The sequence below is a fragment of the Cinclus cinclus genome, chromosome 18, assembly GCF_963662255.1.
Source record: "Cinclus cinclus chromosome 18, bCinCin1.1, whole genome shotgun sequence".
NCBI classification, from domain to species: Eukaryota; Metazoa; Chordata; class Aves; order Passeriformes; family Cinclidae; genus Cinclus; species Cinclus cinclus.
In genome coordinates this window covers 15,138,732-15,163,566 of record NC_085063.1, presented here as the reverse complement: position 1 = coordinate 15,163,566, position 24,835 = coordinate 15,138,732, and the positions used below count along the sequence as shown (strand labels likewise).

The following is a 24,835-nucleotide window of genomic DNA, read 5'->3' as shown; positions in this document are numbered from 1 at the left end:
GCCAAGGCAGTAGGTCTATGACACTAAAAAAAAAAAAAAAGTTACAGATGGAGGCAAAATATGGGCAGTCTGACTTGAACAGTCAAAGTCAACATCTGGTCTGTGATGGGACCCTTGGAGACAGACAGGACATGGCTCAGATGTGACCCCTGAGATTCAGGAGAGGGGTTTCCTCTGCCAAATGCTAAATTCTGGCAGGTTTAGAGATGAATGAAAACTGCACACCATAAGGGAGGGCCAGGAATAGAAAGCCCATGTGGGGGAAGAATGCTCTAGATGTAACAAATGTATCTCCAAGAAGCTTTTATCATTCTTATTTTGTCACTACTATCAACAATAATAAGAAAAGAGCTTAGAGAGCATCCTCCCCAGTCCCTAAGCAATGCATCCAGAGATTAGCAGCAGAGAGCAGTGGGCAGCAGAGAAAAGCTGTTCAAGGAATGTAGAGGCATGCATAATGAGATTACTGAATTGGAGTTGCATGTTTTCAAGGATAAATGTGATATTATTGCACTGGCAAAGGCATAGCAGGAGCAGAGGAAAAGATGAGAAATAGCCTGTCAGAAGGGAGGGATCACTGCAGCTGAGCTCCCAACAGGACAGGGACAAGTGGGAAGTGGAGGCAGCGAGGAGGAAAGGAAGTGCACATCCTACTTGACATGCAGATATGCAGAGAAGCTTTTTGCAAAGTGGGTGATGTCATCGTGTTTTTCTCAGCCTTCAGGACAGCAAGGGAAAAATAGATGAAACCAGCACATGCAGAGGAGTCTGTAAGACGAGCAGACTTCCCCCTCCACATCCCATGCAACACTAATTGCTCAAATATTGATCGGGGAAATAATTTGTAAGGACTAAAGGAGGAAAATAAATACATTCCTCTTAGGAAGCAAAAAGGGCAATGTTCTTGCAGAGCTACTGAAAAGGTCCAGGTGATCAGAGAGTTTCCAGAACCACAGACATTAATCTAAGATGTAAAGTCGGTCTAATTTGTTATTTGCTTATACTGGAGAGCTTGAACAACTGCAGTCTTATTTTTTCAGGATGCCACATGAAGTCCAGCTGGAATTACAGCAAGGCTGGTTCTCCCAAGGCCAGGCAAGTGAGAACCCATGGACCCTAACTAGCCCTGGTTAGTGGAAAGCCACAGCTTCAGAGGGACTTTGGCAAGCCAGGTTTTGGCAGCTGGGCTGAGGGTGGCAGGAACCAGCTGCCCAAGCTCAGCCCTGGCAAGGGAAGGAGCAATTAGGATTAAAAACCCAAACCAGAATGCTGGAGCAGTTCTAACCACTACTGCCCTGGCATGGACACCACACCCCGAGGAAAATCAGCATTTCTGCTTGGCTTCTGGAGAGCTGCTTTTCTTTCCTGACTAAAGGAAAACTGCCATGCAATGAAGTGTAAGAGCTACTCCAGAAAATATCTGCACCTCGTCAGCTTCCAGAGTAAACCATGACAGAAGCAAGCACCAGAGTCCTCTGTGGTTATAAATGGATGTTGTGAGTACACCCAAGTACATGAAGAATACTATTTAAAAAACAAAACCAAGAATCAGCCACTAAACTATTAAGATAGACTGGGAGAATGATAAAAATAACCATAAATGTGCAAAAACAGTGATTGCAGGAAGGGGAGAAATCATCCACAAAGCCTGCAGTGATCATTTCTCAGGAAAATGCAGGCAAACAACCACAGGAAATGGGAGAATCAGATCCTTTAGAAAACATTTCTAAGGTTAGAGGGAGATGATTTTTATTTAATAACTGCCTGATAATTTTTTTTTTTTTTTTGCATTTGACAGAGGGGAAGTCCCTTGAGTGCTGCATTTTGCACACTGGGGTTTCCTTCTGGGAAGGTGAGTGCAGGGCAGCACAGAGCATCCCAGCCCAGGGCACTGGGGCTGAACCAGAACCAGTTTGGGCACTGGGCCGAGCTGGGGCAGTGCTGTGGCTCTGACACCTCCCAGAGGGACAGGGCTGTGGGTGCAGCCCAGGGAGAGCAGCTCTGTCCCTCTGCTGCTGCAGCCCCAGCACCTCCTCTGCAAACCTGGGGCCTCTCAGGGAGTGGGAATTGTAAAACCCAGGAGTGTTCTAACCAGTCACATACAGGGTGAAGCCTCACACATAAATCAGACCCTGCTTGCCATGAGGTGGCTGGCTTAAAAGCCAGACAGAGTAACCAGAAGATACAGGTAGATCTCCAGTGGATAAGAAAGCAACAAAAATTTAAGTTCTGGGGGATACTTCTTCTCTTATCTGAATGCTATTTTACAACCTGGGGTATACCCAGACATATTGTCTCCCATGTAGATAAATAATAAAAATAAAATCCATAGAAAAACAAAACCAACAAAAAAATTCCAAGAATTAAAAAAAAAGGGCAGACCCAAATCCCTGTAAACCAAACAAGTGAAAAAAGAACCCTCTCTGTTTAACTGGTCCCAGTATAACTCTGGAGTAGGCTGGTATGGAGGGGTCAGCTGAGGTGCTGTGCAGAAAATGTTAAAATGCAGCCAAAGACCCTGGTTTGGCTTGGGGGGAAAACCCACACCTGTGGCCATTTTCTGGACTTCTTGAAGAGAACATGAAGGTATCTTGTATTTGCTGGATGGAAAACCCTTTGCACTGAGTAGAACATGTCTGAAGAGAAAAAACAAACAAGAGTAGTTCAGATTTCCCCAAGAGCGGTTTTAGGACCTTGTGTGGCATTAAACCTCACAACAATTTACTTTGTTCCCTTTCCATAGGAACAGCTGGGGCTCCCAGACGTGGCAGAGCAGAGGGAGCCTGGCTTCAGGAGGGGGGCAGAGGTTCCCTGAGGTCTGCACAAGCGCTGCCCTGAGCAGCCAGCTGGAGCTGCGGGCCAGGGGCTCAGGTTCAGCACACACAGCCTCAAAGGGAGCCTGGGCACAGCTGGAGAGGGCAGATAAGGGGCCAGGCTGCCAAGTCTCCCTCCCCATGCCCTTCCAGCACAAGTTGAGGAGTGAGCCCAACCTATTCAGTGTGGACTGACTGCTCGGGAAGGTGATCAAAGCAGAGGGCACACTGTGGCAGAGGGAAAGGCGATCCGCCAGCAGGGAGCAAATCGGATCAGGAGCAGCTTAGCAGGGCTGCTGTCCCTGCCTGCTAAGCTAATTGTTCATCGGGCCTCTCTGCCCTGCTGACACATGAAATGAGTGGCAATCTGTGTTTGGGAACTGCTGGAATATTTGAGATTTGAGAACACACAGCACCATTTTCATTGCAGTAATGAAGGCCCAGAATGGCAGCTCTAAATGCTAAGGGCAATGATGCATTACCATTCCCCCTCAATTAATCCAGAGCCTGCAATGCCGGGTGCACTTACACCGAGAATTTTCTCAGAAAATGAAGCTAGAGTATTTCATTTATAAATCACAAAAGACACTTATTTGGCAAGAATGACCCTTGCTCATATACAATAAATCATGAACATCAACAGTCTCTAATGGATTTTGGGTCAGTGCCACAGACAGCAAAGCCTGGGGCCTGTGTTTCAGAATTCCAGGACTGTGCCAAAGGAGCCTTATAAATTATTCATGTGTTCATCACAGTGTCATCTGTGCCACTGGAGAGATAGAGACACTCTGGGGCTCTGTTTGACATTAAAAAAGTGATAATGGGTTCAGCAGGCAGACCATGGCTCCCCTTCCTGTACCGGGCTGAGCCAGTCCACGCCTCACAAAATCCCTTCCCAAAGTTTCATACAAGCTCTTGGTTCATGATGTGCAGCATGTTGAGAAAAAAAAAAAAAAAAAAAAAAGAAAAAACCAAAAAGGTAAAGAACTGTGTTTTCACAAGTAGCCCATCCAAGCCAGACTAGCTAAGGGATGAAGACAAGGTCAGCATTTGCAGATGTTTGTACAGAGAGGTGCATTACAGAGGTAGCCAGGGCTTCTTGTGACTGCTGTGCCGAGCAGCGAGGATGTGGGTATAAAGAAAATTCAAGTTTTGGTCCCTGCTTCTCAGTCTCTCATGCTTTTCAGTTATTCATCCCACAGTTTTCAACCTCTCCCCCTTCACTTTTGTCCCCATGGTTACTGAATCACTGTGTTCGCAGAGATTTTCCTCACTACAGAAAATGTGACTAACATGAGGCAGCTAAATTATCAGAGCCAACTCTGACATTGGTTTCTCCCAACATGGATCTTCTCTTCAAAACGCCTTCAAGTAGACCTGTCCACTGGAACCAACGAGAGAGTAAGCAGCACTTCAGCTATTGACAGAGACAGAGCCGCATCACTTGCACAGGGAAGACTTCAAAAAGGCTGGAATCAGGTAAAGGACAAAATTCAAACACCAGCTTTAGCAGCCACACAGCCTAGGAGTGCATGATACAAACAACTAGGAGATATATTTCACCACATACACACACAAATAAAGAAATTAATTAAGCCCTGGAATGGAAAGCATTATTTCCTCACAGCACCTGGGTCTAAGAGTTCAAGCAGGAGTGTCTTCTTGAAAGTCAATTTGATTAAGCAGCTGAAGACTTACACATTTTAGGCCCAAAGAAATCTCAGTTACAAACTGCACCAACACAGGCCAGCAGATATCAAGTCCAAAATGTCCAGCCACAGCAGTCTTTGCACACAGAGCACTGCTCAGAGGAGCTTCTCCCACACTGAGCAGCCCAGGCTGCCCCAGCAACGCTCAAACCATATCCCTTCCGAACTACCAAAAAACACCCCAAAACCACTGAAATTCATCTGTGTGTGAGAGGCCTTCCTCTCCTTCACTCCCAGCATCCATCCAGCCACAAGTGCCCAGACACCAAAGTGAGGACAGCACCTCAGGTGAGCATCACCAGTCCCGAGCCAGCAGACAATGAGATGTGGAGCGCTTACCTTGGCTGCTACGGAGGAGTTGGGCTTCTCCAGGAGGTCCCAGAGCTTTTTCCTTTTCTCAGCACAGCAAGTGTTATCGAATTCCTCCCCTTCCCTTTCCCTCAGGGTCTCTGCTTCTCTCTTCAGCTCCTCATTCATCTGCTCTTTCTTCTGGTGGTAGCGAGCCTGGCAGCAGGACTCCAGGTAGATCTCGTCCACCCCCCAGTAGTCCAGCTCCTGGCTGAAGGACAAGGCGCACATCTCCTCCATCATGTGCAGCTTGCCAGTGCGATAGAAGTTCAAGATAGAGGTGAACGCCCCGGGATGCCTGTCGAAGAAGTACTCGTTCTCCTCCAGGTTGTAGTCATCGCAGATCTCCATGAGGGAGTCGTGCGTGTTGCAGTCTCTGAGCTTACCCAGCCTGGTCCGTGGCAACCTGTCCAAGGTCCGCCAGAGAACCTCGTGGGCCAGCCCCCCCACGTTGAGCTTGACCCTTCGGGAGCAGGCCTTGCTCCTGACGATCTCGGTGGGGTCCGGAGGCAAAGAGGTAGTAGAGCGAGATCCATGCTTATTCATCCCCAGAGGCATCGCTGGTCCCCCTCAGGCTGGAGCTGCAAGGTGCGGGGCAGGGCCGGCTCTCCTCACCTCTCCTTCCCCTCCATGCCCCGGAGCTGCAAGAGAGGCACGCGTGGGTGCCCGCCCGCCGGTGCCGCTGTCCGCCCGCCGGTGCTGAACCGCGCCCGGCGCCGAGCCCGGCCCGCTCCACGTGCGCCCGCCGAGCTCCCCCGGGCGGCGGCCGGGGGTCCCCCCGCCGGCAGGGCTGCGGAGGTGGGGCACGGTCCCGAGAGCCGCTCCGGGCGCGGGGCTGCCCCGAGAGGGGCTGCGCTGGCCCTGGATGGGCTGCTCCCATCCCGGACCCCGGGCTGCCCCCCCGCCCTGCCCGGCCGTGTAGGCTGCGGGGAGATCCGGAGGCTTTTAGTCACTCCGGCCTTGGAGATTGCCCGAGGAAAGAGCTGGGGCAGGGAAAGGGGAGGATTTACAGCCACTCGAACGACGCGCTCTGCCTCTCTGGGCTGCCCAGGGACGCCCCCCAAACCCTCCGCACCGGCCTCTGCACAACCGGGAAAGCGACGAAAACGGGAAGAAGAAAAATCCCCGAGCCTGCCTTGGGGAGCCCGGTGGCTCCCGAGAGCCCCGAGCACTGTTGCTTACACAAGATGGCACGAAGAGAAAACCCCGCCACAAACAGGAGCGGCTCCCCCGTGCACAGCTCGGGGCTCGGCCCCGACCCGGCTGCCCCCAGCCCCAAAATCGGACCCCGCCGCCGCCTCCGCGCACGGGGAGAGGGCTCCCGTGGCCCGGCCCGAGCCCAGCCCTCACCTACCTCCTCCTGCGGGCTCCCGGCGAGGCGGTGCGGGCTGTGCGGGGCCGAGGGCGGCTACATCCTGCGGCGGGGCGGGCGGCAGGGGCGGCCCCGCTCGCATCCCCCCCGGGCAGCCTCAAGGCGGAGGGATGGCGGCGGCGCTCCCGGCTGTCCGCCGAGCCCAGGGGGAGGGGAAGGGAAACGAGGTAAATCGGATCCTTCGGCAGGAAGCTTTCCAAGGCCTTCCCTCGGCTGCGGCTCCTCACTCCTACCCACAGCCAGCGCCGGAGCCGCGTCTGCGCCCGCCCCCCAGCCCTGTCCCCGGGCAGGCACGAAGGAGAGCCCCGGTGCTGCCCGGTGCTGCTCGGCACGGCGATCAACAAGTGCAGCCCGCGGCTCCGGCGGGGCCGTGCGCGGCTGTCCCGGCACGGGGCGGAGGGGTCGGGGCCGGGGCCGGGGAGCTCCACCGTGAGCTGGAGCCCAGCATTGCAGGAGCCCGCTCCGCTCCGCTCCGAGCCCGCTCCGCTCCGAGCCCGGCCCGCTAGCCCCGGGCACAGGCGCGGCCGTGTGTGCCACAGCCAAGCGAGGAGCGCAGAGCCCCAGGCAGCCCGGCACGGCCCCCGCCGCCTCCCGGGCGATGCCGAGCCCAGCCGGGAGCGGCGGAGCTGGCGGAGCTCGCTCATCACCCCGGCTGGGAGGGCGAACCGGGCCCTCGCCCCCACCCCGGCTGCCTCTCGGCGAAAGAACGAACCCGCAACCATGGCTGCAGATATTTGCAGAAACAGACAGGAGGAACAGCAGTGGATCTCTGCTGCCGATTAGAACTATAAATATAATGTAAAGCAGCGCTTACTAACCTGAAAACACAGCAGAAACAGAAAATGTCGACTTTCCGGCAAGAGCACAGCAATCGAAGTATTCCTGTGCAGGCTGTCCTTCTTGTCTCTTTACTTCACTCCCACCAGGGGAAATGGCCCTCACCAGCAGCCTGGAGCTCCGTTAGTACCAATTAGTATCACTTAATGCAGTTCACCTGTTTGGACTGCTGTACCAGGGGTACACAGCTCTGCCCTCTTCTTGCCTTGATTGCTCCTGGCTCCTGGACTCGAGTGACAGTTCCTGAAATTGGACCCAGGTGTCTGATTTTATGTGATTAACAAGGAAAAATGACCCCCAGGCTGCTTTCCCCCATTTTCTATGCATCTCTCACCCGTGCCTGGCTCCTGATTCCCAGTGTTCTCAATGTCACTGCTAGACTATTATATTTAGTGTTTGCATGCCTACAGCTTCCTGAGAGGTTGCCTTCTGAAATCCCAAACAATGCTTTTGCCCAGTACTTTACACAACTGTACATCAGCTGTATATTTAGGAATTTCTTACAAGAAATCAGTGGCTACCTTCCTTTTGAAGGAAATTAAGCTATAGAAAAGCAAGATCACCCAGAAAGGAGTGGAAGGAAGAATTGGGAATAAAACTTGTTGACCAGCTTAATCCCAGCCCAGTGCCCCTCCAGTAAGTAGCTCCTCCTACCCCATGAATACTTCCATTACAGGACAGACATTAGGGCAATATTCAGAGCACTTCAGCTCTCCTGCTGCTTTGTCATCATTTCACCTCCAGACCCGGCTTTGCTCCTCTTACAACAGAGACAAAACCCCTGATCGGGGCTAGGAAGCTCCATCCGTTAATGATTACACAACGCTGTGAAACCTGCAGCTGGCAGGTGCCGTGGGACAGCCAGGGTTTGTCAGCACTGACCTCCGGGCCACATCCCCTCGTGATGCCAGCAGGGAAAATGACGTGGGCTCATGCAGGGGGATGCATCAGGTTCACCAGTTAATTCCTTGGGGAAGAGGCAGGGCAGGGAAGAGGCTTGGCTTTCTCAGCAGGGCGTTTGGACCCTCCTGCGGCCCTCAGGCTCCCCTGCCACTGCCATGCACGTGTTCTGCCCAGAGGCTGGAGAGCCAGCCCTGGAGGGAGCAGGGGCAGCGCAGGCTCCTCCAGTGCTGGGAGCTCCCCTTTCCCTCAGCCCTTCTGGCCGGTGCTGAAAATGGTACTGAGGAAGCTGGGAGAGGGAGCCCTGCCCAGGGCAGTCCCTCCAGCTGGCTCTGCCTGGGGTGATCCACGAGTCTGGGAAGAGGAGAGGATGTTTCCACCCCCAGGACATCTGTTCCCTGCAGCATTTCTTGTCCCACATGAAGAGTTTGTCAGCAAGGGGCAGTGCAGGCCTGAAGATGCAGAAATATGCATCGTGCTCGCTCTTCTCCAAGGTTATTTCACCCACCCTTGGTTTGGATACACATTTCAATTGATATTTTTGTACTCTGAGCTTTGCAAACTTAATTTATGGTTTGTTATTTCCCCAGCCTCTGGAGCCAGCCAAATATTTGGATGCACTTTGTGCAAACCCTGTTTCTCTCCAGGTATTACAGCAGATATTGACAAGGAAACACCTTAAACCCAAGTACAGCAGAGGAAATATGCAGAGCACAGCAGATATGTTCTCCTGGTCTCGTATTCAGTGGCATGGACATATCTGAATTTCACTGCCAGGTAGAACAGGTCTGTAAGGCAGCGTTTGCTGAGCTATAACATGAGAGGGAAATAGGTTGAGACTAAATGTGGAAATAAATATCCCTGTGCTGATCTGCGGTGACTCCTCTGCCTGTGTAAGGAAAAGTATCACATCTTCCCAAACAACTGTGCCCTATGACAGTCTGGCATCCTCCTGTCCATCCTGTGAAGCAAGCAGAAAGGCTGGGTTACATAATTTAACAGGAAAACAAAGGCCTGTGAGAAAAGGAAAGCTCCTGGCCTGTCTGCAAAGCAGCACTCAGCCCCGTCACAGCCATGGCATGTGGGACTGAGGGTCTCCCACAGACAGGGGAGCAGAAGCTTTAGGTGGCCCCGAGTTTTGGCTGGGTCCCCATTGCTGAGTTTCACATTCCGAAATGAGCTCTAAGATGTAACAATAAACCATATTGTTCTTGCAGCCCAAGGGCCTGGAACTTGTCCTTGGGAGTGGGAAAGGCAATTGTGCACAATAAACTGCCTCTGTGGCAGAGTGTTTCCTATCATGTTCCTTTAAGGCTTCCCTCAGTTTCCAGGGATTTTCTTTCCAGACTGGAAGCACTTTAGGTACAATGGAGATTTTATTTTACAGCCTAAATTCTTTTCCCTTAAATGGGAAAAAAAATTATCAGGTTCATTGGCAGAGATCCCTAACAAGTGTTGAAAAGTGCAAGAAGAACCGAGATAGACAGTGCTCATGCTACTGAGACCCCAGGAGTGTGGAAATACTGGAATACCTGGGGGAACTACTGGAAGCAGACAGCAAAATTCGATCCAAAAATGAACCTTAAAGAAAGATAAAGAGTTGAAGTTTTTAGCTTGTCTAATGTTTTTGGAAGTATTTTGAAGTCCCAGAAGTGCCCCTAACCCTCCCTGTTCCAGGCTGGCTTCTCTCCCTGCTGCTGCCTCGAGGAGGGACTGGCAGAGATGCGCCCTGCTCACCTGGCAGAGCCTCACCTGGCAGAGCTGCACCCTGCTCACCTGGCAGACTCTGCCAGCAGCTCCTGCTGCCTCCTCAGCCTCAGGCTCCTCTGGCCTTTGGGAGGAGGGCAGGAAACAACCCAGAGCAGGTTGGTTATCAGAGAATCTTCTGCTTCAGGTTCCACAAAGCACGCTCAGAGCCATCCCCCGTGGCTCCAGCCCTCTGCCTCTCTCAGTGTGAGCATTTCCTCCTCTCAGGATGTGCTTTTCCTCCACTCAGGATGCGCTTTTCCTCCCATGCCTCTGTTCAGTCTCTGTCTGTGGTCACTGACCACAGGCACTGACCCTGGCTCTTCTTCCCAAGGATGGCTCCATCAGAGCCACCTTTCCTCTTCTCTTGATGAGGATGACTCTGGGGGGCACTGGAAGCTGTGGAAGCACCAGCCTATTCCCTAAGGTGTGTAAAACATTGCCTCCTGGCTGTGTCTTGTTCACATCAAGTTTGAGACTTAGTACAATTTCTTCAGGAAGGAAAAATACACAAAAAATACACAGACCTTTCTGCTGGTTGAGGAATGAAAAGCCCTCTGGGGGTCTATTTGTCCTTGTCACCCACCTGCCTGCGAACCTGCAAAAGGATCTGAGAAATTTCCTCCCACCCATCAACACTGTAGACCAAATGCTTGGGGCCCCAGGTCCCTGTCCTTCCCTGGGGGGACCAATGGCAGCAGCAGGAGTCCTCCAGCCCCTGCAGCCATGGAGGGGCTGGGGCATGTTTCCTCCTCTTGGCTTTCCCTGTTTGGGCAGGGCTGGCTCCGAGGGAGCAGCAGTGCCTGTAATCTGTTATCTAACATTTAGCTCTGAGCACAGAGCCCTGGGAAGCAATTGGGGCTGCCATGTTATTGAACAGCTGTGGATTTATTTCCCCTGGAAGGCTGAGGGCTTGCATTAATCATCACTCAGGAGCCTTTGCAGCCCTGGACATGTGGCTTCATCCGTCCAGCCCCTTTGATGCTGCTGGGGATTGCAAGTGGCCCTGCAGTGGTTCCAGCCCTGGAGGCTGTGGCACTTCATCCCCAGGTGGCTGCAGCAGATGGGGCAGTCTGTGGGGTGCCAGGGACCGGGACCTAGAGGCAGGAATTCCCAGGAATTCATAGGCAGGAGGCCCTGCCTGCTCTCACAATATTCACAGCAGGGCAGGAGAAGTCAGGTCCCCTCCCCAGAGAGCTTCCACCTGAACCTGGGAGCAGAGCCTGAGGTGGGGAGGAGGCAGAGAAGGACCTGTGACCTGGACGTGTTCCTGCTAGGATTGACTCCCATCCCTCACGCCCGATTCCCACCCCTGGCCTCTCTGCTGCCCAGCTCCTCTTTAACAAACACAGGCTGAGGGCTCAGCCTTAGAGGCAAAGCAAACACAGAACTCAGCCGTAGACAAAATCTGCTTCGTGGTCTAATGCTGGGAAAATGCCATCAATTGAATGTCCTGGAGCACAGAGAGTTTCCTGGGGGTAATGAGAACAAGAATGGCTCTGCTCTTGCCTGTGTGAATCCTGAAAGTGGATATGCAGTCAGAGAGCAATCTCACATGGTTCCTGGGAAGAAAGTACCATAATATTCCCTTTCAGATTGAGGGATGGGCACCATAGGATGGGGGATGAATGAGCAGCTAAATGTACTTTAAATCTGAAGAGATGTCCATTAGTGATTCCTACCAAGATTGTTTGCCTTGACCCTGTTACCACTGGCAGAGGCTGTTGCCATCAGAAGCTTTCATGAGAACTGCACAGCGAGCTGAGAATCAAACTGATGGGGGTATCCAACAGGTTAAGCTTTTTATGGCTCACCTTTTATGAGAAACTGGTAGAAAATAGGCAGGCCTTAAAGAAAGTTTTACAAAAGCAGCCCTTCTCCTGTCCCCATGTCCTCCCTGTGTTTCAGGCTGCAAGTTCCTGACAACCCCCTCGTCCCCATGGTCCCTGGCACTGTGAGGTTCCTCTCCCCTCTCCTTTCTTTGTGTTCTGTCATTCCAGCAACTGGAGTAACACCAATACAAAGATTCCTCAGAATTGTCAGAATGGAGATTTTTATTTTAGAAGAGTTATCAGCTGCCTACCTTTGTCTTTTTCCACTCATTAAATATTAACAACATAATTAACAACAGCCAACGTAATGCAAAATTTAAATGGCCGTCATTTCAAGCTGCTAAGCCCCATTAAATCAGGAAATCCCAGCAAACTCCCAAACTTGACGATAACCATCATGTTTGAAAAGCAAGCAGCCATTTCAGTATTTCACAGCTGTTCTCCAAAATACTTTGACAGCCTTTCAAGTTCAAGCTTAGCTTGCATTTTTAACTAGCCTGCCCACTCCTGTTGGTGTGCAGAGCCAGGCAGAGCCCCCAGCCATGGCCCGGCAGTTCCATTCCAGGAGATCTTAGGCTCCATAAAGCACCTACGATTTCTTCCTAGCCTAAAGCTATTGGTCCTGCAGGTGTGTTTTTCAACTTTCTGCAGTAAAAGTCCTATAAAACATGGATTAACTTTTGGGGTGCTGCACATGGCTGCACAAACCCTCCCCCCTTCCAAAGGAGAGGAGGAAAGGAGATGGATGGCATCAGTGTGGAAGCTGGTGAGGGCTCAGTGAATCTCAGGGGCTGCAGCTTCAGGGAATGTGCCACCTCTGGGAGTGAATGCCCATGGCCCCAGCAGCTGCTTTTCCATTTAAAGCAGCTAACAGCCCCCAGAACTCCTACAGACAAGAGAATTCAATTAAGATGCATTGTAAAAAGTTAGACTCAACAATGTGAACAACAGGTCTCAGAGTATCCATTATTAAAGCATCTGTCTTTGTGGATTTCAATTCAGTAAACTAAGAAAGAACAGCTCGATTTTGAAAAAAAAAAATTACTAAAACTAGAGTTTCCCTGTGGAAAAATTTTAATTAGGATAGGAACAAGCACAAACAATCAGCATTGTCTGGGGAACCACCCAGGAACTTCTTTGGTTTGCTTTACAAGTTTTTGCAGTGCAATTTGAAACCAAACCTCCCAATCATTTGCTTGAGCAGGAGAAATGTGATGCTCCAGCCCTAACATGGACTAAAGTAAAGTACATTTTAGGGGGGTGACTTTGTAGGCGCATACAAATCCTTCAGCCTGCTCACAGTTTCCAGGCTTGAATTCAGTGTTCCTGGATCCTACAGGAGCAGCGCTGAGTGAGCTGAAGGGTCTCAGCACTGAGAGCTGGAAACTGCACCTGAGGGGAGCTGGACCTTCCAGTGCCCCGCAGGAGGGCACCTGTGAACACCAGAATCACACCCAATCCTTCAGCCCCTCTGTGGCACTGAAATGGATCCATGTGCAAAGTTTATTGAAAGTTGCAACTTTTAGATTCTGGCAGTTGTTTTCCCTTGAAACACTGCTCCAGGATCAGCTCTGCAGTGTTCAGCTACTGGGAATGGCTGCAGAGCACACCCAGCTCCCCAGCACCCTCAGACTCAGCCCCAAAGGTACAAAACTGATATAAACAGGGGTGGGGTGAGTGTAACTTCTACCAGTTCATCATCCCAGTTCACTGGTCAATTCATGGGTTGGGTTAAAAAGTAACAATTCTCAAGAAACTGAGAAGTGGAAGTTGACAGGCAGGTGATGGAAAGCAAGTTTTACTCAATGTTTAGTTGATATTGAACCCTGATGTCATTTTTGGACTGTGATATCCCAAAGCAGTCTCTTTCCTTGTTAAACCCCAATGTTTATGACCTGATGTCTTTCAAGTCTAGTTCAGAAGAGGTCAATAGAAGGAAAATGCATCTGAAGGGACACAGGAGTCAGTGCAGAAGAGCTGCCTCCTCTTGCTGCATTGGGGGTACCTGCCTGACCTGCCCAAGTTGTTCTGTATTTGGTTACTTGTGACTTTGCCAAAGTTAAAAATGCTCAGGTTGGAATTTTCCACCGTTTGGCCTCTAGGCTGGACTCTAGAAGGAATGAAAGGCCATTTCAGGAAAGTTGGTTACTTTCAATGACTCAACCAGGAGAAAATTATTAAGTATTAACACAGTATTAAGAGGGATAAGATGTTACTGGAGATGGTAAAGAATAAGGGATTCATCTGACATTTGCAGGTTGCACTTCTCTGCAGATTAACAAGGGAGAGGAATTAGGATTGTATGAGAAAACCTTTTTAGGTTTTCTCAAAAATTTTAGCATTCCCTACCAATCAGCAGCTTTGTTTTGCCATCCAGGTATCCTTCTTACAAACTAAGAGAATGAAATTACTTCAACTGCACCACCACAATGAAACCAACACAGTGGAGCCACGATCTCTCACTATATTGCTCCAATAAATAATTCCTGCAGTTTAGGGCTCTTCCTGATCCATGCTACAAAACCCAATTTTAAATTAAATAGATAAACAAGAACGTCTAAAAGCATCTACACAATTTGCTGGGCATTCAACATAAAAGTAACTGATGGTTTTGCGGTGTAATCATGCAGTGGAGACACCAAAGGCACACGGTAAATTTTCCACATGACGACCTTTCTCTCAGGCCAAGGGACTTCAGCTGGATTTGGGACCATCCCTGGGCTGGATTTGGGCAATCCCTGCCAGGAGAGCTGCCCTGTGCCCGGCTGCATTCGGGACCCTCTCACCCCACTGCTCCAGCAGTTAAATGTTTTCCACTCCTCCAGGGGATCTCTTCTTCCAGTCCAGCCTCCCCGAGGATGTTCACTGGGCCAAAGCGGAATTTGGGCCCCACACACCAAAGCTGTGAACGGAACAGAACGCCCAAAGCCACGGTCAGTGGTCTCCTGACCCCACACATTGCTGTGGGGTGCCCCCAGTTCTGACCTTTGGGGTTCTGCAGGTGGCAGCAAGGAGGGAGCAAAGCCCGGGGGTTCTGTGTCGCAGGAGGAAGGACAGAGCGCAGAGCGGGGCTGTGGGGTGAAACCCGTTCTATATTTAAGGGCTCCCTGGGTTGTTATGGCAACAGGAATTCCAGGCACCGCCGCGGGCTCCTCCGACGCCTCCCTGCATCCTCTGCAGAGCCCAGCTTTGCATCACGCCGCAGCCTCCTGCCTAACGCCTGGGCTGAAGGGGAGGGGAGAATGCGCAGCTCATCTTCTCACAGACAGCTTTTCCTTCAGGAGCGGAAAGCAAATGAGAACACGGGCTTTAACAAGTGCCTATGGATACAGGCACCCAAATCCGGCTCCAGCAGCACGGAGGTTCAGACCCTCCACAAGGACTGGGAGCCCCCAGCACGGCAAACCCAGCTGGGGTGTCCCCACACAGGGCTCTGGATGTGTCCCGGGGAGTGTCCCGGGGGTGGGGATGACCCCCCTCCCGCAGCTGCAGGACAGAGCCGGGGCTCACAAACTGCAGCAGCCTCCGCGGGGCCGCTCCCCCAGCTCAGCTTCTTTTGTCTGGCTGCTCAAAGTCTGCATTTCATCCACACATCCATCTATGTACTTATATGGTCCTCATCTCCACCATGTCCAAATCTCAAGGGCTACCAGGACATTGTTTGCTTTTTTTTTGCAGCTATCATGCTGGAATTCATAAACAGAAAAGCTGTATGTGAGACACATGCCCTGCTACTACAGCCTCGGCTGGAGCCCTGCAGCCAAGTTTGGGCACTGCTCATCAGGAAAGTCAGGCCTGAACTGGAGAGAGCCCAGAGGGCAGCAAGAGCAGTGACCAGAGAGACAGAAAACAGCCCCTGAGGAGAGGTGGAGGGAAATGGGTCAACTCATGGAAGCAGAAGGCAGAGCAGAGATGGGGTAACAGTCTTCCGTTCATGAAAGGCTTCTGTAGAAGAGAGCAGTGGTTTGTGTTCCTTGTCTGCTGGGAATTGGACAAAATATAGTAGGATGGGAGAATTAGGATGACTGTTGAGGAGAAAAGTGTAAAGTCCAGGGGTAGTTTACCCAATGAGAATTGGGAGTGGAGACATCATTAGCGCTGTCAAGAAAAAGATCCTTAAGCACCTGTCAGGATGGTCTAGACATATTGATCCTGGCTGGGTACAGGAGGATGGATTAGGGTACATCTCCATCTCCCTTCCTGCCACGCTGTGGTTGTTCTGTGAGAGCCTCACGTGTGCATTACACTTACACACCCCAGCAGCCACCTGGAGCAGTAGGAGCCACCTCGGTCACAGACCAGAATTAGGGCTGGTATTTCAGAAGGTACCTAAGGTTTTCAGTGTCCCCTGAGCCCACCTCATGTCACACACTCAGCAGTTCTCAGCCTGCCTGGGAGCTCAGTGTCCCAGCAGCAGCACTCAAGGGGTCTCTGCTCCACTTCTTCTCAGTGCTTCTCCTTTAACTAGCAAATCCTGTCATTAGTTTATTCATCCCCCTCTTAGAAACGGCTGTAAAGCAACAACAGCCCATCAGTTCCTACTTCACAAAGCTGCTTCTGCTAAACTGTGTTGCCTGTTGTGGAATTAACAGCATATTAGCACCAACATGGCAGTCCCAATGGGATGGCTGCTGAGCAGCAGGGCAGCTTGAATCCCAACTGATTTGAATAGAAAATATTTTTAAAAAATGATAAATTAAAAAAAAACCTAGAAAATTAAGAGTTACTGGTAACCAAAACAGGCAGAAGAGGAACACCAGCCCAGAACCACTGCATCATCCAGCTACACCCACACATCAGCTTTGCAGCATGTCCTCTGCTTCAGTCACTTCTTCGAATTCACCTTGAACTGCTGCCGTGGCTGAAAGAAGCTTTAGGAGAAATAGGAGAAGCCAGAAAAACACAGGGCCTACATTACGCTAAAAATAAACACTGAAAGGACTCAGAGTTATTCAGAGGTGAGTGGCTGGAGTGAGCAGAGCCCCCATAGAGCAGCACATGGGTCAGTGACAGCACCACCGTGGTGACAATGGCTGGGGGGTGACAGAAGCCCCATCCTGGTACACACATGGCACCAGGTCCTCCAGGGGGCTGTGGAACAGCCTCTAAACAGCAAAACCACAGCTACTGCAATGTGAGACTGGGAGGAAAACAGTCCCTCAGAGGTGCAGTGAAGTATCAGATGGACCAGCTTGGGTATTTTTGTTCTTGGCAATAAATAAATAAATAAATAAATAAATAAATAAGATTTTGATGATTAAGTGGAAGCAAAATAACCCTGTTATTGATACAAATGCCTTTGCAGTACATTGAACCCAAGTAATTTAAAGACCAGAGCGTTTTATATAAATAATTAATTATTTCTTGGTTAGCACAATGTCACTATAGCTGCCTAAATTTTCAAAGAGGGGGTTGCTTTTTAATTAGAATATGGTCATTGCAAATGCACATGGGTCTTTAATCATTCATGTTGGAAACAAGGTGACTTGGTCATGCTTCAGAAAGAATAAAGCAGCTCTTATCTCTCTCTAGATCACACCCAGCAAACCTCAGGGCTATGAACAAGCAAGGAACTCTGCCTTGTGATGAGAGCGTGTTTTCATCCCCTTAGCAGCACAAACTCTGGGGAGATGCATTTGCTGAGGTCAGACTGAGAAGAGAACAAAGTGCTGGAGAGCCAGTGTGATGCAGAATCAACCTGGCCCAGCAGCAGCCTCAAAGCAGGTTCTCCCCAGCAATCAGGGATGTTGTGAAAGTGAACAACCAGAGTGCAGATGATCTCAAAGGGTTTAATTGCTTTCTTGCTAACAACACTGCCGGCAGCTGTCCTCTCCCTTCTCTCCTGGATCTCTGGCTCAGTGGAGAGTCCCAGCTGCTCTGTGGGGTCTGGACCCGGTGCAGGCAAGGACAGTGCATGGGAGCCTCAGCCCCGAGCAGGAATCGTCAGGATCTCCTGCTGCTTTCTGCTCTGACTCTTCAGACAGAACTTTCCAGAGATGCTTCCTCCTCCTCTTCATGGAAACAGAAGCCAAAATTCGGGTGCTGACATCAAGTCTCGCTGCAGGCACTTTTCCGCAGGTTTTCCCAAGTTCTGGATGCCCGGCTCGGACACGGAGCCCCTGCTCCAGCCCGTGCCAGCAGTGCCATCTATTGCCACGCTCGGCTCTACTGCGGGGAGCCAGCTCGGGCAGGAAAGGAGCAGAGGGAAAAGGAGAATTCCCACCCGGAACAGGGGAGATTTCCCCACTCACTGCTCCGCTTTTCCAAAACAGCAGAGAATGTTTAAAGTATCTGTGCGTGTTAGAGCACGCTAATCTCAAACCCTGCAATGTCTGAGAGCTGAGCTCCTCATCAGAGCCTGGGGTCCATGGGGATCATCTCCATCAAATCCATCTCCATGTCCAGCTCCCTCGAGTCCCACAGGGACAAACTGCTGTCCTTGAGCCAGTGGGAAGCAGCCAGGAGAGCAGGGTTCAGTGAGTGTTCACAGCCTGCCCAAGCTGCAGCTCTCAGCTTTCACGTTGTGAAAAGATGGGAAGGGGCTGGTGCAGCCTCACCCTGAGAGCTCTGCAGTGCTAGATGCACCTCAAGTGAAACATCCATTCTCAAGGTATCTTAAAGAAAAAGAAAACAAAACCCCCCAAACCCAGCGAGCTGAGTTTCAGATACCTTACCCAGCAGTCCCTGCCCAGCTGGGCAGTGTTGGTCTCCATCCTCCCCAAGCACCACCAGGAGCCGGCAGAGGCAGCTGGGGATGTGCAGCCTCCACAGCCTGCCCGAGCACGCCCTGGGGACACCATTGAGCAAAGAAAAACATTCCACTTCTTCACTTCACTTCAGCCAAACATTTCAGCAGCTTGTCTCTTCCCTCACACATCTTGCAATACTTTGTCATCATAAATTGACTCTGGTTTATATTAACTAAAACCCTCTCTCGTTCAGTATCTGGTTTGAAAAATGTTGGCAATAGGCATGAGTTCAGAGCAGATTTATACCCACAGACTCTGTGGAGCGCTGGGGTGAGTTTCCCAGAACATGAACCGAAGTTTACCAAATAAGAACATGAAAAACCCAAAGAACTGATTCACATCATCCAACTCACACTTTGCAGATCCACGAGGGCACCGAGAACCTGACAACATAAACCACAGACAGACATTGCAATGCTTGTGGATATGGAAGAAAAACATGGGCTGCAGTGTCTCAACAGGAGAGAGAACTTGAAATGACTGCAGGATCAAGTTTAAAAAATCACCGCATCCTGAACTGCACCTCGTGGAACACAGGAGATGCTTCCAGGGGATCAGCTGCTGCCACTGGCTTGCACAGGGTTTGGGAGCACGGATGAGTGAGTTAAGCCTTCAAGACACTTTGATTTTCCAAGAGACACATTGTTCGCAGCAAACTTCCCACTGGGGGGAAAACCTCTAAAGGTAGAGTCGTGGGATGTGCAGAAACACCTGTCTCCTTTTCCAAATGCCTTCCCAGATTGTCCCAGCTTACATCCCAACCTCCTCCTGTGCAGTCCAACACCTGGCTTTTGGGCCAAAACAGGCAGGGAAAGGAAAATAGGGAGAGCTCAAAAATCTACCTTTTACTTTTCTTTAAAACAAAGCTTTGACACTGTTTAAAAGAAGAAAAATACTGTGTTGATAAATAATAACAGAGAAAAGGACTAAATAGAAGGGTAGGTAAAATAACACAAACATAAAACATAATTTTTGACTTTCAGGACAGATGGTACTCTTCAGCTCAGAACTTTCCCTGATGTTGGTCAGGGGACAAGAAAATCCCCAGCAGACCCAGAGCTGCTCTGTGAAGGGGCGGTGAGCAGGGGGATCTTTAGTGGGTAGGCGAATTAAACAGCTGAAAACCAGTTACAATGGTTTCTTCTTGGTAGAGGGTGACAGCTGCAGGAGCAGGGATAACTCACCCAAGGACACTGGGAGGGGGTCACAGGGGGTCACAGGGGGTCTGGGAGCACCTTCAAGGCCAGGCTTCATCTCATGCCAAGAGCCAAAGCCACCAGCTGCTGCCCCAGCAGCTGCCGCACGCCCGGGGCACGCAGGGACTTCATGTTCTCTGCACTCGGTACCTCTAGAAGAGCTGGGAATTCTCCCCCTCTGGCAAGAACTGAACCCCGTTGCTCCTCAAACAGGGAGAAATTCCGTGTTCTCCAGGAGAGGGCCGGTGGCGCCGTGTGTCGGTGGGGACACAGCGTGACAGCCCGGCAGGTGGGGACACGGGGACGGACACAGGGACACGGGGACGGACACGGGGACGGACACGCGGCCGGGCCGGGGCCGCTCCTCCCGGCGCCGCCAGAGATCGCTGTGGGAGCGCGCTCCGCCCGGCCCGGCCCGGCCCGGCCCAGCCCCGCTGCTGAGTGCCCGGTTCGGGTGGCACCGGAGCCGCAGCCCACCTGCAGCTTGTTGAGACGAGGGGGCTGCGCTCCTCCATCCCCTCCGGCCCCTTTGGGGATGGGCTCTTTCTGCCTCGCCCCAGGGTCCCGATCGCTCGCCAGGTGCGGCCGCAGGGCAGCCCCTGCTGCAGGGCTTGGCAGGGGCTCCCTCAGCCGAGGGCTGAGCCCCGCTGTCCCCGGGAGGAGCCCCGAGCTCTCTCCATGCCCAGTGCCCGGCAGTCACGGTGCCCATTTGTGCTGGCACAGCGCCCGAGCGCGGCTCGCTCACCACCCCGACACAGGCTCTAAACCCGGTTCTCACTGGAACGAGCTCTGCTAAGCACGGCATCCTTGTCACCCCTCTGTGCCCTAGGACTGGCTGCTGGCCCTTCCAGCTCAGTCACCTGTGAAGCGTTCCCAGCTGCAGCAGGGGCTGTGAATTGTGAATGAATGCGCTCTGTGGAGCGCGGGGCTGCGCTCAGGCTCAGGGATTGATCAGCTCTCAGCTATTGGTAACAAAGCCCCTGCCACACACGGACCCGGGGCCATCACCCCAATGATGCGATTAGCGGCTCTAATGCCCTCGGAGGGAAACGGTGCTGGGATGAGGGTGGGGAGGGAGAAGCCTGAATTCCCAGAGGGATTTCCTGAGCACCATGAGCGCGGCTGCATCGCGCCCGTGCCGGGTCTCCAGCCCGTCCCGGGGAAAATGGAGCTGCAGCAAGGCCGAGGTGCGGCTGGACTGCGCTGAGGCCCCGGCTGCGCTGAGCTCCTGGGGAGGCACTGCCCATCCCGACACCTGCCGGGACACAGCAGGGCGGGGAGGATGCGCCTGGTCCTGCGGGAAGTGCGGCACTGCCGCGGCTCACACTGGCCCCGGAGCAAGGCACCTGTGCCGAGGTGACTCGTGGGTTTATGGGCGCCAGGGACCCGCTGTGCAGGCGAGCGGGTGGCCCAGCCACGTGGGTGGCTGTGCTAGAGTCCCGAACGTGCCACCGCATCCGTGGCCTTCGGGCTGTCCCTGCGGCTCGAGGCTGCGCTGACGGAGGCGATTCCTCAGCCGCGTGTCCGGGCACCCTGTGGCTGTCCCCGGCTCGGGCTGTTGGGCTCAGCCACCGCGGCCATCCCCACCCCCGCCAGCACCAGGGGGGGCATCCACGGATGGGGTGGCACCCATGTCAGCGGGGTCAGGGACCAGCCGAGTGCCCACAAGGGAGGGTGTGGTCCAGGTGATACCAGAGGAGCTGCTTTCCCCCTTTTTGCTGCTGTCGGTGCTGACCATGAGAGAACTGCAGGGAAGAGGGAGAAGCGCCCTCCTACAGCGGTTGTCCTTTGGTTAGGTTGGGGCTTTGTATACTCTGCAGAGCTGTGGGATGTTGCAGCACACGAGGCAGAGCTGTTCTCAGCCCGTGCTCCCGAGGGAAGCCTTGGCCCGTCGCTGCCGGGGGACCGCGGTGGGAGAACGCTGGCAGTGCCCATGCCACGCCCTGGAAGTGTCCTGGCCATGCCCTGGCCATGCCGCCAAGCCAGGCCCTGCGGGGCTCCTCTCCTGGGCACAACCTACCCAGAAGGGGCTTTGCTCCCCACGCTGGTGTTTGTTGCCAGCCCCAGCAAGGGGGCGCCACGCATCCCCTGGGACAAGGGCAGGAGCAATCCCAGCCCTCTCCACGTGCATCCATCCCCTCCCTCCAGCCCCTGCCCCGCCACTCTGGCAGTGAAACCCTCACAGCTGGGTACCCTGGACGACCACGGGGATTCCCCAAACAGGTCAGGAACTCCTGGCACTGCAGGACCAGGGGTCCCAGGAGTTCCCACCCTCCCTCCTAGGGGAGCAGGGCACCCCTCCAGGGGCTGGAGGAGCCTGGCACCCTGCAGGCTCAGCCCAGCGCTGTGGGTGGGAGGAAGCTTCCCAGCAGACGGAGAGCTAAAAAAAGGCAAGGCTTGGAGCAACCCAGGGCTGCTAGCTATTTATTCTAGCATGCCTGTATGCTGCAGAGCAGGAGAAATATTTTAAAGCTGCTGCAAGGAAGCACGTCGGTGTGCCTGGGTTTGTTCAATTACCACCAGTCCCCAGCCCTTCAGCCAGGTGTCTCCCTAACACCCAAAGGCAGCAGACCCTTCCCTTCCACCAGACCTACACTGAAGCACATGCTTGGAAAAAAGGCTGAGGCACCAACACATCAGGAAGAATTTGGGGAGCATCCACACCTCACACTCAATTTATTTCTGGCCAGTCCTAATGAGAAATTTCTAACCAGCTTTTAGCATCCAGGGCTCACTCTTACTGACCCAAAGTCTCATAGGCACTTACCCCTCTGGGCTTCCAAATCGGACCTCCTATTAAAAAAATAGTACACCCCAGGATCCTGTTAAAAAAAAAAAATAAGCAAAGCACTGCAATCTGTTCTTGGATATGTATTTTTTTACTGAAAAAATCATTCATAAATTAACAAATACAAAAATGTACAAACACATGGGTAAATAAATGTAATGACACAAAGGATTGCTTTGCTGAGAAGTGTGTGTGTGTGTTGTAAAACACTAATCTTCAGTGCAAAAATGTCCCCCTGGCACCTCTTAAAAACATAACGGTAAGCTCAAAAGCCATGATGATGAAAAACTGCTTGAGAGTTTGAAGCCACTTCTGATGGTGAGGGGCCTGAAGTGCACAGCTGTTGCTCAGACAGTACCTCCCTTAGAGAAGCAGCGCTTTACAGAGAATTAACTGTCAATAAATAGTTTTGCAAGTAAAACCCACGTGGCTCATCTAAAAAAAAATAAATCAGCATCGCACAGGACCCGCCCTCCAGCAGGGCTGACTGATGGCGCTGATGTGGAAGGGGCAAACAAGTGGCCTTGTCGAACTTCAGCTGCCAGAATATGTACAAGTTCTCCTTAATACAAGAATTTTTACACCATAACAGCACATGCGCTTGACAGTATGTTTTTAACAGTTACATTTACTATACAGTATTTGACAGAGTTGATAAGATTAACAGTGCACATTTTCAGATAATCCACATTTTAAAAGGGGAAAAAAAAATTCAACGTGGTTAGAAGGAAGGATGGGGTGCTGCTGGGGATGGACCCTTCTGTGCCAACCGCAGAGTGCAGTTCTGAGCAGAGGTAACAGCTTTTGTTCCACACCGGGTGCGACGGGTGGCAGGGACAGGGAAGGCTGAGGATCCCAACTAAGGTAGTTCAACACCTACTCACACACACATGCATGATTCTGGGGTAGTGAACTTGGACTAGTTGAAATACATTCCTTGTTTGAAGCACCATTAAACAAAGACAGGTTTCTAGCAATGTCTCAGGATGAAAGAAAACAGGGGCAGGGTTCAGCACCCAGAAAGGGTCCACGTGAATTACAGATCAAGACTCCGAAGCAAAAGTCTTTATTGCTGTATGCTCCAGAAAAAGCAAATCCTCACCTCTGCCTATAAATGACCAGGCTGAATCCCCTCGGGAAGCGAGTTTAAAGCACATGTAAGTTCAGAGACTTTAAAACTTTGTTACAAACTTATCAGCGCTTTTCAAGGGCAGGCTGGCTGTCCTCTCATGCCGGCTGATAAGATCTACACAAAATTTGTGTTTCCTAAAGGAACGTTTTCTGATACAGGTCAGGAATGCCCTGGGCAGTCACACCCACCACAGATGCGCATGGGGATCATCCGTCCACGGAACTGAGAAAACAATGTAAACCATGAGAAGTGAAGGAAACCACCGAAGGCAAATGATGCAATGAAAAGAGCTAAAGTCCTTCGGAGGTCAAGTACCTGCCCTTGTTGTGTGGAAATACAAACTAAAACCAACACCCAATGTATTTACTTTTAAGTCAGAGAGGTCAGTGCCAGTGGTGGTGTCAGTGCTGTGTAAGGGCTGGGCAGTGCCTGTGGGGACAGGACCTGAAGTCCAGCCTGCCCACGGCAGCTGTGAAGAAGAGAGGGATGACAGTGGATGGCTGGATGGGCTGTCAGACCAAGCTCTGGCTCCCAGTCCTCATATTTTCATGTCCTTCATGTCTCTCACTGAGCTGTGACCCCTGTGCCACCGGCTGTGCCCATGCCAGTGCTGCCAGGAGCCGAGGGGGACAGCGCAGGGCGCTGCCTGGCTCCGAGAGCACCCCTGTGCTGCTGGATTTACATGACAAATACAAACTCAACCAGCCTCCCAAACCGTTCCAGCACGTTCCAGAGGGAGGGCAAGTGCTGCTGTGCAGGGAGGGCTCATGTGGGAGCAGAGGCTCCATCCTGGCCCTGGGGCTGTGCTCCTCCAGCCTTGCCAGGCTCACCCCTGCTGTCAGCAGGACACAGTAACAGCCATGGGACTGTGTTCCATATGGCTTATGGATTCATTTGAACATCATGTTGCAAAAGTGACAGAAAAGGGAGGTTTTAAAATAAATATTCCCATTTCCTCACCCTCCCTGGAACAAGCCAGCCCTGCAGTTTCTGGAATGAGTGATGACCCAGCTGGATTTCTCACCCACTGCACTGGAAGGTTCTGGGCCCTGGCCCACAAATACTTCTGCATATGCCCAGCTGGAATCATGCAAGCAGTCTCACTGGCTTAAAAGGGAACACCTTGCACAAGTACAGCGATGCTCACACAAGTGTTTACAGAACTCAGGACTAAAATGAGTGACTGCATGTAAACCTCTTGCTTGGACTTGAGCCATAGGAGAAAAATCAAAAGGGGCAATTTACACAGCATATTTACACTTACACTTCTTTAAGAAGCGATTCTGTTGTATATACTTCACGCAGGTCATTTAAAAAACCGCACAGACATAGAAGAATGGCATCAAAAGTCGTTTGATCTCCCACCAGGGCAGTTGCCAACCAAATTGCTCACAACGCTCACTGTCAAGAAGC

At 51.9% G+C, this 24,835-nt stretch overlaps 1 protein-coding gene across 1 annotated transcript in view; it reads right to left on the bottom strand.

Moving 5' to 3' along the window:
- KCNB1 (potassium voltage-gated channel subfamily B member 1) overlaps positions 1–5,428 on the bottom strand; it is a 94,562-nt gene extending 89,134 nt beyond the window's left edge. The window contains exon 1 of the mRNA XM_062504790.1: positions 4,862–5,428. Within this exon, the coding sequence (XP_062360774.1) occupies positions 4,862–5,428 (567 nt within the window). The remainder of the gene's footprint in view (positions 1–4,861) is intronic.
- Between the last annotated feature and the right edge of the window lie 19,407 nt (positions 5,429–24,835).